This window comes from Salvelinus alpinus, chromosome 25, assembly GCF_045679555.1.
Source record: "Salvelinus alpinus chromosome 25, SLU_Salpinus.1, whole genome shotgun sequence".
NCBI lineage: Eukaryota > Metazoa > Chordata > Actinopteri > Salmoniformes > Salmonidae > Salvelinus > Salvelinus alpinus.
In genome coordinates this window covers 21,193,954-21,212,551 of record NC_092110.1, presented here as the reverse complement: position 1 = coordinate 21,212,551, position 18,598 = coordinate 21,193,954, and the positions used below count along the sequence as shown (strand labels likewise).

The following is an 18,598-nucleotide window of genomic DNA, read 5'->3' as shown; positions in this document are numbered from 1 at the left end:
CCACTGAGTATCTATACCTTATCAGCAGAAGGCTGTACGATGCCTGTTTATACATGACTGTCGCCAGGACATTTTGCCACTTTCACTCACAGGCCTGACATTTTTCTTGGCTTAGTCAGCTAGTTTATATTCACCTCACTGTGCTGCATTACTGCCAGGGCTTTGTTATCTGCCTGTATTGTGACAGGTGTTGTCACCTGAGAGAAGAGCAAATATTTGGGGGAATGTCATAATGATAATAATAAACTGACCGTGTTTTTCACCCTGAACCAAATGAATACATTGCTGGGGGGAACTGTTAATCAAATATGGGATATTTGGCCAACCTGGGTAAATGAGTGTATATTATAAATAGTCTTTGACATTGATGATGGTCCTTTCATCTAACTCCCCTCTGCTCCCTGTCTCTCTGTGTCCGTGCAGCCTCCTGAGCCTAGGACACAGCAGTCATGGAGGAGGGATCCAGAGACCAGGGACAACAGGGTGTGGGGACAACAGATCCTGAGGAGGACTCTCCCAACATGATCATCTACAGAAAGGTATGTGTCTGTACGCTCTCTGACAGCTCATATAGCAAGATATAGGACAATTTGATAATTTACAAGATGGTACAGTTTCTATAGGTAAGCACCCAATGTAGTTATCCATTGGAAGCAAATTCATTTGAATGTTTCTGAAGCAGATTGGTACAGTAATGAATCTCACAGTGGTTTCTGACACCTCAGCGGTTTATCTCTCAATGTCTATAACACATTACATCTCAATATCTGAGCCATATGAGTATGAAAGGAAGAGGCCTACGCACTGGCAGGTAATGAAACATGTTCTAACCCTCTCTGTGTGTGTCTGTCAGAGACAGCCACTGATGTGACCCACACTGGCCACCACACACTTTCTCTGGCAGACTGTCTGTACTCTGCAACCTTCAAACGTTTTAATAAGCTCTCCATCAGTGTGGGTTTGTGGAAGAAAAGGTCCTTTTATGTGTCAGGGGTAATTATATAATCCCTATGGCACTTGAGTCTCAATGCTTGTGCTTCGATTGGAGAAGAGAGAGGAGAGGGTGAGTGGCACCGTTGGTAATAATGTAGTAGGACTCACAGGAAGTGGCTGCTCCTCCAAGGGTGGGCTCGTCTGCTTTCTCTGGAGCCGCTCATAAAGAGGTTGTTATCTTCACTCTCAGCTCTACAGCTTGCTCGGCACAGGCAGGCACACTCAAAAACCTGCTTCTGATCACCTTAAACTAATCTCCGAACTAGTTCCTATGTGCTGATCATTGCAAAACTAAAGCAAAGAGTTGACAGATCCAATCCCGATTCCATTCTGTTATTTTTGTCCTTTTTGCTAATGACTTTGCAATAGTGGGTAGAGAAAAACAAATGATTTGAGAAAAGAAATGGAGCCAATGGAAGATTGATGATGATATTGTTCAGGAAGACATTTTTCACTGATTGAACTTCTTTCTCTAATGTCTGTCTGAAAATGAGTATGCTTATAGGAGGATAATGAGTATAATGAGCTTGTGCCTTGTTCAGTGCTGAAATAAGGTTCCTAGAATGAGCTTCCACTTCCCCGGGCCACCTGAAAGAGCAGTCAGAACATAAGCAGGCTTAATGTGGTTTAATGTGGTCACACGCCATGAAGATTGAAGCAAAAGTAGACAACTTTATCTCCTAGAGCAGTGGGACCCACTTGTGGGTTGAGGCAGGTGTCCAGAAGGCTTGCGGGATTAACATTTTTGTGCATTGCAATAAAAAAAAAAATATATATATATACTTTATAAATTCAGTGCCTTCGGAAAGTATTCAGACCCCTTGACTTTTTCCACATTTTGTTATGTTACAGCCTTATTCTAAAATTGATTTTAAAAATAATAATTCTCAGCAATCTACACACAATACCCCATAATGACAAAGCAAAAACAGGTTTTTAGAAATTTTTGCAAATTTATTAAATTAAAAACAGAAATACCTTATTTACATAAGTATTCAGACCCTTTGCTATGTGACTCCAAATTGAGCTCAGATGCATCCTGTTTCCATTGATCATCCTTGAGATGTTTCTGCGACTTGGAGTCCACCTGTGGTAATTTCAATTGATTGGAAATTATTTGGAAAGGCACACACCTGTCTATATAAGGTTGACAGTGCGTGTCAGAGCAAAAACCAAGTCATGAGGTCGAAAGAATTGTCCGTAGACCCCCGAGACAGGATTGTGTCGAGGCACAGATATGGGGAAGGGTACGAAAACATTTCTGCAGCATTGAAGGTCCCCAAAAACACAGTGGCCTCCATCATTTTTAAATGGAAGAAGTTTGGAACCACCAAGACTCTTCCTAGAGCTGGCTGCCCAGGCAAACTGAGCAACCGGTGGAGAAAGGCCTTGGTCAGGGAGGTGACCAAGAACCCGATGGTCACTCTGACAGAGTTCCTCTGTGGAGATGGGAGAACCTTCCAGAAGGACAACCATCTCAGCAGCTCTCCACCAGTCAGATCTTTATGGTAGAGTGGCCAGACGGATGCCACTCCTCAGTAAAAGGCACATGACATCCCACTTGGAGTTTTCCAAAAGGCACCTAAAGACTCTCAGACCATGAAAAACAAGATTCTCTGGTCTGATGAAACCAAGATTGAACTCTTTGGCCTGAATGCCAAGCATCACGTCTGGAAGAAACTTGGCACCATCCCTACGATGAAGCATGGTGGTGGCAGCATCATGCTGTGGGAATGTTTTTCAACGGCAAGGACTGGGAGACTAGTCTGGATCGAGGCAAAGATGAATGGAGCAAAATACAGAGAGATCCTTGATGAAAACCTGCTCCAGAGCACTCAGGACCTCAAACTGGGGCGAAGGTTCACCTTCCAACAGGACAATGACCCTAAGCACACAGTCAAGACAATGCAGGGGTGGCTTCGGGACAAGTCTCTAAATGTCCTTGATTGGCCCAGCCAGAGCTCGGACTTGAACCCGATCGAACATCTCTAGAGAGACCTGAAAATAGCTGTGCAGCAACGCTCCCAATCCAACCTGACAGGGCTTGAGAGGATCTGCAGAGAAGAATGGTAGAACCTCCCCAAATATAAGTGTGCCAAGCTTGTAGCGTCATACCCAAGAAGACTCAAGGCTGTAATCGCCAAAAGATCTTCAACAAAGTACTGAGTACAGGGTCTGAATACTTAGGAAATGTGATATTTCAGTTTTTTTGATAAATTAGCAAAAATTTGTTTTTGCTTGGACATTATGGGGTGTTGTGTGTAGATTTATTAGGAAAAAACAATTGAATCAATTTTAGAATACGGCTGTAATTTTACAAAATATGGAGAAAGTCATGGGGTCTGAATACTTTCCGAAGGCACTGTATATTGAAAAATATATATAATAAAATAGCCTATAATCTTTGAGAATTTACAATCACCATAATAAATTCTAGACCAAGGGTGAAAGTAAGCCTGTACCATCAGGGAAGGCATCCCGGAAAAATAAATAGTGGGGGTCAGCAGTGGACACATCAATTCAGGTGTAGGCCCAATTACAATCGCAGAATGGCATTACAACACTTTTAGGTGTTTTGTAACAGGTGTCTCTTTCCATTCATCAAATTGCAGGTGCACAGTGCACTGTTTGGTGGAGCGTGCGTGGGTAGCCTACAGGAGTGCCTCTCTGAAGTGATTGTTTGACAATCAGATGGAAACATCATGATTAGAGCTGTTGCGTGACCGCATATAATTGCATTAATGTTTCTGGACCCCAGGACGAGTAGCTGGTGCCTTAATATTTCTGGACACCAGGACGAGTAGCTGCTGCCTTAATGTTTCTGGACCCCAGGACGAGTAGCTGCTGCCTCAATGTTTCTGGACCCCAGGACGAGTAGCTGCTGCCTTAATGTTTCTGGACACCAGGACGAGTAGCTGCTGCCTCAATGTTTCTGGACCCCAGGACGAGTAGCTGCTGCCTTAATGTTTCTGGACACCAGGACGAGTAGCTGCTGCCTTAATGTTTCTGGACACCAGGACGAGTAGCTGCTGCCTTAATGTTTCTGGACCCCAGGACGAGTAGCTGCTGCCTTAATGTTTCTGGACACCAGGACGAGTAGCTGCTGCCTTAATGTTTCTGGACACCAGGACGAGTAGCTGCTGCCTTAATGTTTCTGGACCCCAGGACGAGTAGCTGCTGCCTCAATGTTTCTGGACCCCAGGACGAGTAGCTGCTGCCTTAATGTTTCTGGACACCAGGACGAGTAGCTGCTGCCTCAATGTTTCTGGACCCCAGGACGAGTAGCTGCTGCCTTAATGTTTCTGGACACCAGGACGAGTAGCTGCTGCCTTAATGTTTCTGGACACCAGGACGAGTAGCTGCTGCCTTAATGTTTCTGGACCCCAGGACGAGTAGCTGCTGCCTTAATGTTTCTGGACACCAGGACGAGTAGCTGCTGCCTTAATGTTTCTGGACACCAGGACGAGTAGCTGGTGCCTTAATGTTTCTGGACCCCAGGACGAGTAGCTGCTGCCTTAATGTTTCTGGACACCAGGACGAGTAGCTGCTGCCTTAATGTTTCTGGACACCAGGACGAGTAGCTGGTGCCTTAATGTTTCTGGACCCCAGGACGAGTAGCTGCTGCCTTAATGTTTCTGGACCCCAGGACGAGTAGCTGCTGCCTTAATGTTTCTGGAACCCAGGACGAGTAGCTGCTGCCTTAATGTTTCTGGACACCAGGACGAGTAGCTGCTGCCTTAATGTTTCTGGACACCAGGACGAGTAGCTGCTGCCTTAATATTTCTGAACACCAGGACGAGTAGCTGGTGCCTTAATGTTTCTGGACCCCAGGACGAGTAGCTGCTGCCTTAATGTTTCTGGACCCCAGGACGAGTAGCTGCTGCCTTAATGTTTCTGGACACCAGGACGAGTAGCTGGTGCCTTAATGTTTCTGGACACCAGGACGAGTAGCTGCTGCCTTAATGTTTCTGAACACCAGGACGAGTAGCTGGTGCCTTAATGTTTCTGGACCCCAGGACGAGTAGCTGCTGCCTTAATGTTTCTGAACCCCAGGACGAGTAGCTGCTGCCTTAATGTTTCTGGACCCCAGGACGAGTAGCTGCTGCCTTAATGTTTCTGGACCCCAGGACGAGTAGCCGCTGCTTTGGCAGCAGCTAATGGGGATCTTTAATAAATACAAATACCTATTACCGCCACACTGGCAATCATGAGTCATGACCACAGAGTTTACTGACCACATGTCAGTAAACTCTTCGTATGCACTCTGGACATGCGTTGGTAGTACCCAACTCGGTAATGACCTTCAGGTTGCTAATGGCCTGGTACTCAGGGCTCTACTGTCCCGCTAACCACTCTGACATCAATGCAAATGCAATTGAAAATCACATCAAACACTTATCATCAAAACAGTAGGCCTATCATACTTTTTAAACTCACCTCACTGTGATAATCAAGTTGAAGAAAGAAGTTCAAAAACAGGTTGAAACTGAGTGTAAAAAATTGTCATTGTGGATGTTGTTTCAAAGCCTAACACAAAGAAATGGACAGCGCTCCCTTTTTCTTCTTTTTGATATTTTTTTTTATCCCATTTTCTCCCCAATTTTCGTGGTATCCAATCGCTAGTAATTACTATCTCATCTCACCGCTACAACTCCCGTACGGGCTCGGGAGAGACGAAGGTCGAAAGCTATGCGTCCTTCGAAGCACAACCCAACCAAGCCGCACTGCTTCTTAACACAGCGCGCCTCCAACCCGGAAGCCAGCCGCACCAATGTGTCGGAGGAAACACCGTGTACCTGGCCCCCTTGGTTAGCGCGCACTGCGCCCGGCCCGCCACAGGAGTCGCTGGAGCGCGATGAGACAAGGATATCCCGACCGACCGGCCAAACCCTCCCTAACCCGGACGACGCTATGCCAATTGTGCGTCGCCCCACGGACCTCCCGGTCGCGGCCGGCTGCGACAGAGCCTGGGCGCAAACCCAGAGACTCTGGTGGCGCAGCTAGCACTGTGATGCAGTGCCCTAGACCACTGCGCCACCCGGGAGGCCCTGGACAGCGCTTTCTAAGGTGATGATTCATTCAAAACACTCACACACATATTAGGGTTTATGTATACACATAAGCCTATGAGCCTAAGTCTGAAAAAAAAGAATTAAAATACTAATTCTGCCCTTATACAATACATAGCCTACTGCATAGCCTACTGCATATTACAGCAGTAAAACAATAACAAAAACTGATTTCAGATGTCTATGTCACATAATTGGTCTAGCCTATTCTCCAAAATTAAACAAATTATAGTAGTCGCCTTTGAGTGTGGACTGTATTATTATGCATACTGGATGGACTGGTTACCCTGTGCTATGCTTCAAACTTTCTATTCATGATACTGGGAGAGAACGTATAGGTCTAAGCGATGCTGTAGGTTCATTAATTTTGCAAGGCGGCTAAGCCTACAATTGTATTGAATTTGTATTTGATTTTGAATAGCCTAGTAATAGGGCATTTTTTATATATTCATAATTAATAGGCTGACACATCTTTAGCTACAGAATATCTCACCCCCATGTGTTTCCAACTCCTCCTCTCTCATTCCTCTCTCCAGCACGCAGAGAGAGGGGCTGTCAACAGTTTAATTAAATATGTTTTGTTGTGAAAACATGTTACTATCAATGTTCCCGAACAGATTTCACAAGGTTTCCCAAATTAATCACTGGGTAGCTGCAGGAACGGGGTTGGGGAGCCCATGGCATACAAAGTTTTGGCGGAATATCACCTGTCGAGCATTGAGAGGCTGCATGCTCCTCAAACAGTGGTTGATGCATGGAGTGATATAACATGAGTAGCCTGAAAAAGGAACCAGCCGGGAAAGCGGCCTCCATTCACTATAGAAGTGCATATGGATGACATGTCTTATTTCCCCTGCCCCTGTTCTTGCCCATTTGATAATGGGTCATTCTAAATCGAAAACTCATTTTAAATGTTAGTAAAGACAAGATTACATTTAGAATAGTGAAAATATGATCACTTGATGAGAGAACAGCTGTGCAGCCTGAGGCAAGCAACAGAGTGCAAGCAACAGAGCGCAAGCAACAGAGCGCAAGCAACAGAGCGCAAGCAACAGAGCGCAAGCTTTTTTTGATACTTTCTCAAATCATCCACAGCCTATAGTCACATCATGCAGCCCATATATGTTTTGATTTCTAAGCCCTTCTATGGTTTGTATAATTCATAACTAAAGTTGCAAAATAACTCTAAATATAGTGTATAAGACCTGTTTCAAATGGTCACTTTTATGCTTAACATACAGTTGAAGTCGGAAGTTTACATACACCTTAGCCAAATACATTTAAACTCAGTTTTTCACAATTCCTGACATTAAATCCTAGTAAAAATTCCGTGTCTTAGGTCAGTTAGGATCACCACTTCATTTTAAGAATGTGAAATGTCAGAAAAATAGTAGAGAGAATTATATTTTCAGCTTTTATTTCTTTCATCACATTCCCAGTGGGTCAGAAGTTTACATACACTTAATTAGTATTTGGATGCATTGCCTTTAAATTGTTTAACTTGGGTCAAACGTTTCGGGTAGCCTTCCACAAGCTTCCCACAATAAGTTGGGTGAATTTTGGCCCATTCCTCCTGACAGAGCTGGTGAAACTGAGTCAGGTTTGTAGGCCTCCTTGCTCACACATGCTTTTTCAGTTCTGCCCACAAATTCTCTCTAGGATTGAGGTCAGGGCTTTGTGATGGCCACTCCAATACCTTGACTTTGTTGTCCTTAAGCCATTTTTCTACAACTTTGAAAGTATGCTTGGGGTCATTGTCCATTTGGAAGACCCATTTGCGACCAAGCTTTAACTCCCTGAGTGATGTCTTGAGATGTTGCTTCAATATATCCACATCATTTTCCTGCCTCATGATGCCATCTATTCTGTGAAGTGTACCAGTCCCTCCTGCAGCAAAGCACCCCCACAACATGATGCTGCCACCCCCGTGCTTCACGGTTGGGATGGTGTTCTTCGGCTTGCAAGCATCCCCCTTTTTCCTCCAAACATAACGATGGTCATTATGGCCAAACAGTCTGTTTTTGTTTCATCAGACCAGAGGACATTTCTCCAAAAAGTACGATCTTTGTCCCCATGTGCAGTTGCAAACCGCAGTCTGGCTTTTTTATGGCTGTTTTGGAGCAGTGGCTTCTTCCTTGCTGAGCGGCCTTTCAGGTTATGTCGATTTAGGACTCGTTTTACTGTGGATATAGATACTTTTGTACCTGTTTCCTCCAGCATCTTCACGAGGTCCTTTGCTGTTGTTCTGGGATTGATTTGCACTTTTCGCACCAAAGTACGTTCATCTCTGGGAGACAGAACGCGTCTCCTTCCTGAGCGGTATGACAGCTGCGTGTTCCCATGGTGTTTATACTTGCGTACTATTGTTTGTACAGATGAACGTGGTACCTTCAGGCATTTGGAAATTGCTCCCAAGAATGAACCAGACTTGTGGAGGTCAACAACAACAAAAATTGTCTACAATTTTTTTTTGTCAAGCAAAGAGGCACTGATTTTAAAGGTAGGCCTTGAAATACATTCACAGGTACACCTCTAATGACTCAAATTATGTCAATTAGCCTATCAGAAGCTTCTAAAGCCATGACATAATTTTTCTGGAATTTTCCAAGCTGTTTAAAGGCACAGTCAACTTAGTGTATGTTAACTTCTGACCCATAGGAATTGTGACACATAAGTGAAATAATCTGTCTGTAAACAATTGTTGGAAAAATGACTTGTGTCATGCACAAAGTAGATGTCCTAACCGACTTGCCAAGACTATAGTTTGTTTACAAGAAATTTGTGGAGTGGTTGAAAAACGAGTTTTAATGACTCCAACCTAAGTGTATGTAAACTTCCAACTTCAACTGTAGCCACTCCGAAATGGGAAAAATATCCTTTCTTTTTTATTCAGTTATTAAGTTCAATTATATTCTTCTTACTATAAAATCATATGATATAAAATAATGTCGTGGGACTTATAAGCATATCTTTGCTAAATGAACAAGCCTACAGTCTACGGCACATAGCGAGATAACATATTGTAGTCCAACTCATATTCTGTTCTTCTGAAAAACATGTTCTTCATATCATAATATATTTTTAGACCTGATTAAAATAAATCATGTATTTATTGAGATGGTGTATATTGAATAGATTTTTTACTTTTTAAAATGTAGATGTTCCAAATGTGCACATCAGCGACTTGTATGCATGGAGGCCTGGAGATGCTAAATGTGTTTATGTTAATTAACAGTCAATTACCGTGAGACCGGCAGACTTTTGCATGACAATAGTTGGCTGACAAAACTTCATGACTACCACAGACCTAATCATTGGTTTAATGTGTGTTTATATGCCACATTACACGGTAAAACGTGTTAACAGTTATAAGACAAATCTTTACTAGGCCGTCTAGGCCCACAGAGATCATATTCAATTAATAGGGATTTTATATGTAATTCTATGATTACACCTGTAAAAAAACGAGTCCTGTACCGATAAGAAATTACCTTACCTTTCACTCCTGAGCTTGACAACTAGGCCCAGATTGATTTTGTTATAATGTTTGAGCATAAGAACATAGCATTCACCATCTCAAAATGTGTAGAATTGCAGGAAATTGGATTTAAAACTACATTAAATTGAGGGCTTCAAAAGTTCTTGCCCAGGGCCCAGACAAAACTCAGCCCCCTGTCATGCCCACCACCTAAGCCCCTTTTTGATACAGAAAAAAACCCTGCATTGTTACAAATAATTTCATTATTATATAGTAAATGTCTTAAAATCGGTCACAAGTGCCCATACTCAAATCTACATTCAGTTAAATGTTTTTAACAAGAGGGTATTGTTAATATATTTTTTACTTTTCTTTGGTCTGTGTATGTTTTCTCACCGCTCAACCCTCATGGTGGGTCGCGACTCAAAAGACACCTCAATTGGTGGGTCACAAAGTCAAAAAGTTTAGGAACCCCTGTCCTAGATTACGACATCTAACTGTCTGACACACTTCAATGTCATAAATATTCACCCTCCGTAGATTGCAGACAGCTTTTTCAGCCTCTGATTGTTCCTGGCAGATGTACTCTGACAGTAAATCGGTGCCTGGCCTGTGGGCTGCCAATGCTTCCTGATGAGGGCCTCAGTAATCACATTAGAAATGTCTTTTTCATGCTCCTTATTCAGCTTCCTTTGAGCTGCAGGCATTCAAATCAAATCAATCAAATCAAATGTTATTTGTCACATACTTTGTAAACAGCAGGTGTAGACTAACAGGGAAATGCTTACTTACGGGTCCTTTTCCAACAATGCAGAATTAAAGATAAAAAGTAGAAGTAGTGACACGAGGAATAAATACACAGTGAATTACGAATGACAATGACGAGTAAAATAACATGGCTTTATACAGGAAGTACCAGTACCAAGTTGATGCAGGGGTACGAGGTAATTGAGGTAACGATGTACATATACTGTAGGTATGGTAAAAGTGACTAGGCAACAGGAGAGCTAATTTGTAAGTCGCTCTGGATAAGAGCGTCTGCTAAATGACTTAAATGTAAATGTAAATGTAATAGAGAGTAGCAGCAGCGGGTAGCCATTTGATTAGCTATTTAGCAGTCTTGTTTAGCAGTCTTATGGTTTGGGTGTAGAAGCTGTTCAGGGTCCTGTTGGTTCCAGACTTGGTGCATCAGTACTGCTTGCAGTGCGGTAGCAGAGAGAACAGTCTATGGCTTGGGTGGCTGGAGTAAATTTTTGGGGCTTTCCTCTGACACCACCTAGTATAGAGGTCCTTGATGGCAGGGTGCTCGGCTCCAGTGATGTACTGGGCCGTACTCACTAGCCTCTAAAGCGCCTTGCAGTTGCCGTACCAAGCGGTGATACAGCCAGTCGAGATGCTCTCAATGGTGCAACTGTATAACTCTTTGAGGATCTGAGGGCCTATAACAAATATTTTCAGCCTCCTAAGGGTGAAGACACATTGTCGTGCCCTCTTCACAACTGTGTGTGTGTGTATCAGCCATGTTAATTTCTTGTGATGTGGACATTGAGGAACTAGAAGCTTTCGACCCGCTCCTCTACAGCCTCAACGATGTGCTCAGCCCTCTGTTTCCTGTAATCCACAATCAGCTCCTTTGTCTTGGTGACGTTGAGGGAGAGGTTGTTGTCCTGGCACCACACTTCCAGGTCTCTGACCTCTTCCCTATAGGCTGCCTCATCGTCGTCTGTGATCAGTCCTACCACCTTCGTGTCGTCAGCAAACTTGATGATGGTATTGGAGTCTTGCGTGGCCACACAGTCGTGAGTGAACAGGGAGATTAAGCAAACACCCCTGAGGGGCCCCCGTGTTGATGGTCAGTGTGACGGATGTGTTGTTGTCTACCCTTACCACCTGGGGGTGGCCCGTCCAGGATTCAGTTGCGGAGGGAGGTGTTCAGTCTCAAGGTCCCAAGCTTGGTGATGAGCTTGGAGGGGACTATAGTGTTGAATGCTGAGATGTAGTCAATGAACAGCATTCTTGCATAGGTATTCCTTCTGTCCAGGTGGGAAAGGGCAGTGTGGAGTGCAATAGAGATTGCATAATCTGTGGGGCTGTTGGAGCGGTATGCTTACTGGAGTCGGTCCAGTGTGTCTGGGATGATAGGGTTGATGTGAGCCATGACCAGCCTTCAAAGCATTTCATGGCTATAGATGTGAGGGCTATGGGGTGATAGTCATTTAGGCAGGTTAACTTGGCGTTCTTGGGCACAAGGACTATGGTGGTCTGCTTGAAACAAGTTGGTATTACAGACCGGGTCAGGGAGAAGATGTCACTGAAGACAATTGCCAGCTGGTCAGCACATGCTTTGAGTTGTTCTCTGATGACAACTGTGGCGCAGCGGTCTACGGCACTGCATCTCAGTGCTAGAGGTGTCACTACAAACCCTGGTTCGATTCCAGCCTGTATCACAACCACTGTGATTGGGAGTGTCACGCCCTGACCTTAGCTATGTTTTCTTTATTATTTTGGTTTGGTCAGGGTGTGACGAGGGTGGGTATGCTTGTTTTTGTATTGTCTAGGGTTTTTTGTATATCTAGGGGTTTTGGTATGTCTAAGTATATGTAGGTCTATGGTGGCCTGAATTGCTTCCCAATCAGAGGCAGCTGTTTATCGTTGTCTCTGATTGGGGATCATATTTAGGTTGCCATTTTCCCTTTTGGTTTTGTGGGTTCTATTCTATGTTTAGTTGCCTGTCTGCACTAGCCATATTAGCTTCACGGTTCGTTTTGTTGTTTTGTTCGTTTTGTTCAGTGTTCATTCTTTATATACTGTAAAGAAGAATGTACGCTTATCACGCTGCGCCTTGGTCTCCTCCCTACGACGGTCGAGACAGGGAGTCCCATAGTGCGGCGCACAATTGGCCCAGCGTCATCCGGGTTAGGCCGGGGTAGGCCATCATTGTAAATAAGAATTTGTTCTTAACTGACTTGCCTAGTTAAATAAAAAAAATAAAAAATACTGCCTACTGGTGCTATAGAAATGGACTGTGTGTGTGTTTACATGGAAATGCTTATTCAATGTTGTTTTTCCAGGACCTTACATGTTTTAAAGGAGCTATCATGTTGCAGAAAAGCGCCCGGAGCTGTTCCATTGATTATATTTTAAAGTGGACACTGTAAGCGTTTTAAATAATATTCCTCTATCATCTTGAAGCACTATGTTTTGGCAGGTAGCTTATGCTACAACAGGGATGCAGTGTTGCAGTTGAGGTGGTGAAGGACTCTATCCCAGCCCCCCGGCATGCTAATGGCCCTCTGGGCAGGCAGCCTGGCATAGACCGTGTGAGATGATGCTGGAGCTGCTGAGGTAAGACCAGATGGTCATCAATACGCTCTGCCACCTGGGAATAGGCAAGGACCATCGTCCCCTAATCCTGGTCGCACATCAGCCGGAAGAAATGTATTATCCTAACGCAAAGAGCAACGGACAGTTACAGTACAGCCCACTAGGTATGAAAACATCATGAGGGGTTTTCACCCCAGTCTCTGTAGCTGGGAAGATGAAGCTGTAGTACGTGGGGCCGTTCACTGCATGGACGTTAGTGCCATGTCTAAGCCTATCTTTTGTTGAGAGTGAATTGTAATAATATTAACCTGGATGTGCAGTTAGATGAAACTGACTGTGATGACTACACAGAAAGTGGAGAATGCCTGTCCGGTCTGGTCTTAACAGCGTTGTATTGAATCTCAGAGAGGAATTGTTGAAGCAAAACAAGCCAATAACTGTGGCACACCTTAGAGTGAGCTCGATATGTAGTGGATGCACACACACACACATACTTATTTTACTATCCTTGTGGGGACCAAACAATTGATTCCCATTCAAAATCCCATTTTCCCTAACCCCTAACCCTAACCGTAACCCTTAACCTAACCCTAACCTTAACCCTAACCCCAAACTTAATCCGTAACCCTAAATCTAACCCTAAATCCTAACTCTAAACCTAACTTTAACTGTAACCCTAAACCTAATTGTAAGCCCAACCCTAAACCTAACCCCTAAGCTTAAAATAGCCGTTTTCCTTGTGGAGACTGGCAAAGGAGTAGGGCCACAGCTCAGCTCCAACGGGGTAAAGCTCATTAACTATTAATAGACAAGTCAGATATCCAGTCCCCAGGACAAATTGTTCCTTGTTCTTCTGTGACACTGCCCTAGGTCTGGGTTCTTCTCTGTGGGGGTGGCTTGCTGTATACACAGCACATTTTTACCCAGGGACTCATGGTATGCTTTCTATCTCTGCCTAGGAAAATCATGTGTTGGTCCTGTATTTAATCTCTGTTTGTAATCAAGTGTTAAAGTGTGGGATTTGAATGTTGTTATGCATCCCATTTGTACCTGAATTTAGAGTCTATAGATGTGCTTTGCATGGTGGTATCAACTTCCAGTCCAGATGCTTTTTGAACAGTGTGTTGATTGTGAGTGACTAACACAGAAATGAGTCCTGCTGAGACCGAGTTGATGAGGCAATTTGTTGTGCCAACGCCTGTTGGGCATTCTGAGAGTAATGTTTCATTACAGCTCCATTCTCAGTGGCTCCACCGTGCAGAAAGCACACCCTGGCTAAAGTTAATGTTCCAACACAACACATACAGTAGCCCACTCTATGTACTTTCTAAAATACAGCTATTTTCAATGTGAATGTTATTTTGCTTGGTGGGTGTACTCTTTAGGCTGATTTAAAGATGTACTCCAGACATTTTTTTAAAACTGTTACTGTTGAAAAGCGATATCCCAAGTATAAATACAGTAAAGTACACACACTAAAGGGTACAAAAATATGTTTTAATCAAAATAGTGTTTTTAGATATAACTGCAAACTTCAAGGAGTAGGGAGGACATTGGTGGGAAGTCGTGCTATGTCATGATTTACCTAGACCATCTTTTGAGATGTGCCTTTTGTTAAGTAAATTAGGTGTTACATTAGGTGAAAAGGAGACTGGAGTGCCACTTTTAGCCTGTGTCCTTAGAGTGAGAAGATATAAACATAATGTGTACTTCAACTGATATATTAGTCTCAGTCAAGTAATGCTGCTGATTTGTTAACCATCTGTTATGTTTTACCAGCCCCCTGAGACTTAAAGGTCATTATTGTTCAGTACACATGATGAAACATGTTTTACAACATATTACACAGCAGATTCAATTTTGACTAAATAGCTCTAATCAGTCACTCTAGTCTATTGTCTCTTGAAGTACGATTACACTGTGTATTTAGGCTCCATTCCACAAAATGGTTGTATGAATGGGTGCAACAAAAGTCCCACAGTACATGTCAGATATATACTGGTTCTCTCTCTTACTCTCTCTCTCTCTCTCTCTCTCTCTCTCTCGCTCTCTCTCTCTCTCTTTCTCTCTCTCTCTCTCTCGCTCTCTCTCGCTCTCTCTCTTTCTGTCTCTCGCTTTCTCTCTCTCTGCCTTCCCTCATCTCTACCCCTCTGTCCAACTCTCTCTCTCATTGTCTATTCCTTCACTCTCATTCTCTTACTCTCTATTCCTCTGCTTATTGCACATGAATAATTGAAGCTCATTTCAAGCATTCCATTTTTAGAGAAATATCGAGTCGATTGGGACGTCATTCCTCTCCTTTCTTTTATTCATGTGCATCACATTTATTCTCATCAGTTGGTATTTTTATCCCTTGATGTGACACATAAATGTGGAGAGGTTGGGAGGAAAATAATGACTGGATATATTTACGTTTCTGGAAGATATTTTAGTTTGTTGTGTCCTCAAAAGTAGAATTTTAAATGAAATAGAACTGAGCTATGCAATCAGTCAGGGAATGACAGACCGGAAAGTATACATCTCTCATACAGCAGCTAGTGTCAAACATACTGTATTACCCCTCACTCAGCAACAGCTCCTACCCACTGATGAACAGGAGACTGTATAGAGAGCAGCCCTCACCTCACTTTACCCCTCATCCCAAGTCCATTATCTCACCACAGGAAGGACTTGGCACAGTTTGGGATTGTTTATTTTTTTACCTTTAGCTGTGAGAGACACAGGCAGGCATGCTTTCCACTGGAGCAGGTCTGAGGATAGAAGTGTGCCTGCCTGTCTGCCTGCCTGCCAGCGACCATGACTCACTCGCCAATCACCGTCAAGTGCCTCTGGGAGACTGGAGGATAGTGGAGGATATCTCAATACTCCAACAGACTCTCCCCATCATAGGTGTCCACTGCCTCCTCTTCACGGTTCCTGTATGCAGTTTTGATTACACGGCCTATCAGAAGTGCTGGTATGGTGTCACTCATACGGTTGTACTAAAGCTTGTGTATCGAGGCCAGGCTGGGTCTCTAAACTCTCTGCATATTTCACTTTTGATGCTGTTAAATTATAAAGGCCAAACTCCACAAACTGTAGTTAACTCAAACTGTTACTTAACATTAACGCTCCCTTTCTTTAATCGGTAATGGACTTTCTGAAAGTTATTTTACCCATCCAAATTATGATAATGCAGATAGCCAAAAACAAATCCTGGAGGTATTTTATTAGATCAGTCACAGTATGTGGGTATACTGTGTTAAAAGGATTATTCACCACTCAATAGTGAAAACGCTGTGATGGAAATCAAGGGCTTTGCTCCAGCTAGCTAGGGGAAATCCTCTCAGTGTGGATTCTGTCTCTTCTCTCGCTGTCTGTACTGGTGCTCCCACTCAACTGCAGTCAAAAGGAGCACATTAAATAGAGACACAGGCACACAAGAGATGTTTATGGTGCTCATTAGGGCAGATGCATGGGGTTCCATATGTGTACATACGGTGATGCAGGGCTCCCCGCAGGCAGGGCACCACTGTGAGCTTGGCAGGGGGAAGGTTGGCAGGAGGGTGTAAGGAGGGATCAAGCGCCACGCTGCCCCACTTCTGCATGCCCCACAACCCCCCTGCGTCGCACCTCGCCCACTGTAGGCGGAAAATACAGCTTTGAACTCCATAGTAGCGTAAACAGAACATGTCTTCAATATCATCATACAGTAGATTACTCCAGAAACTGGGTGTGCAGAGCACTGATGACAACCCACCTCATAGCGTTAGAGTTGAAGATGATTTTAATTCATATTTCAATCAGTTGAAATGCAATCAGGTGGGCTCAGAAATCTTTTATGACGCTGATCGACAATGATGCCCCTGTCCTTTTGTGTGTGTGACGTGTAAACAGAATAGCTGCTCTCGTCATCTGCCTAGGTGAAAGGACCGAATCCTCCCTGGTCTGACAGTGTGACATGTCTGACAGGCAGGCATGTGACTGGCAGGCCTCTCTCTGTGGCCCTGCGGTGCTGCTGACACAGTGAATTAAGAGCTGGACTACAGAGTTGGACCATCCATTAGATCATCAGTGTGTGGCCATTTTACGTTCTATCAGAGAAGTAGAGCAACGTGAGGCTCAGTGGACCTGCCACAGTCAAACTAAACACTTATTCTATTGTATTCTACCAGTCAGTGTTTGGTTCTTCTAACAGAGCCTCTCTGTTAGTCTCATCCTCATCATGCAATCTCTCTGCATTCAGTTCCAGCTTCAAATGAAGCACCGACTTCAATAGAGACACATTCAAACCTCTGGAGGTGTTTCTAAAAAAACGCTCCTCTACTTCCACAGTCCCACATTCTGCTCTCACTCTTCTGCTCTGCGAGGGGAGTGTTTTTGTTAAATGCTCCAGTAGATTTTCACACTGTATACTGTTTCTGTGTTGGGCTCACAGCCACTGATGCGTGGGCCTGCGGACTACACATTCCGTCTCCTCAGAGAAAAGCCACAGGGAAGAGGAGCTTGAGGAAGAATATGAGTTCACAGATAAACAACACAGGAGAATATAGTGACACATTCAATGTTGGGTCAATCATGACAGTTTATGGCTGCTGTCTACAGCTGACAGATAGACAGTGTAGTGTTAGCCTGAAATAAAAAATGAATATTGATGTGTTTCACTATTGTCACCAAATAAAGTCGGGGAGAGACAGTGTTGATCATGTTAAACTCTTTTAGCAATTTAACATATCACCATCTGCTCTCCTTTTCTGTCTGTTTTGATGACAATCTGAGGCATACAGATGAGTTTTCCTGAAAATAGCATTTGAATCATCTCCATGTAGCACAAGTCATCAGGTCTGTAAGGTAATGATGGACTGTGGTGTTACTGGAGTGTTGGAGGGTCTTGTTAATTGCCTGTCTGATGAGGGTGAAGCAGGGATGAGTCACCCGCCCTTAATGTTAATCATCACAGCCAACCGATCTTCCTGGAGAGCCCTCAGAGGGCCAGACTATTGGCCTGGGTTCAGAACATGGACCTGCATCAAAATAGCTTTTCAGGATTCACTGACAGCTCACCCAATTGGAACCATTCTGGTTTTTCTTCTTGTCTTTCTTGTTGTCAGAAAGCCACAGCTCAATGGCGGAATAGGCAATAAACTAAAGAAACAGGAAGAAATACAACCTGGCTTGAATGTTCTCAATCATGTATCCTTATTAAGCTATTGTCCCAGAACACAATATCACCATACCTAATCCATATGGCTAAGGCAAGTTATAAGTTCAGAGAGGATTGACTACAGTTTTGTAACAACCAGTAGAATATAGAAAATACATAACATAACCAGAATATACAGGTAACTGCCAAAATCAAGGAAACACTTCAGTAAATGAGGGATACAAAGTATATTAAAAGCAGGTGCTTCCACACAAGTGTGGTTCCTGAGTATATTAAGCAATTAAAACATCCCATCATGCTTAGGGTCATGCATATAAATGCCCAGTGGCACATTATTTTGGCTACCATGGCTAGAAGAAGAGATCTCAGTGACTTTCAAAGAGGGGTCTCAAAGGAGCATAGGGGGTTTAACGTGTGTGTGTGTGTGTGTGTGTGTGTGTGTGTGTGTGTGTGTGTGTGTGTGTGTGTGTGTGTGTGTGTGTGTGTGTGTGTGTGTGTGTGTGTGTGTGTGTGTGTGTGTGTGTGTGTGTGTGTGTGTGTGTGTGTGTGTGTGTGTGTGTGTGTGTGTGTGTCACCAGATGTCAACACAAT

At 43.7% G+C, this 18,598-nt stretch overlaps 1 protein-coding gene across 4 annotated transcripts in view; it reads left to right on the top strand.

Annotated features, from left to right (window-relative positions):
- The window catches only part of LOC139553608 (regulator of G-protein signaling 6-like), a 65,544-nt gene that overhangs the window by 1,976 nt on the left and 44,970 nt on the right, over positions 1-18,598 (top strand). For all 4 annotated transcript variants that reach the window (XM_071366129.1, XM_071366131.1, XM_071366128.1 and 1 more), the window contains exon 2: positions 424-539. In XM_071366129.1, the coding sequence (XP_071222230.1) occupies positions 450-539 (90 nt within the window). In that variant the 5' untranslated portion in view covers positions 424-449. The remainder of the gene's footprint in view (positions 1-423; positions 540-18,598) is intronic.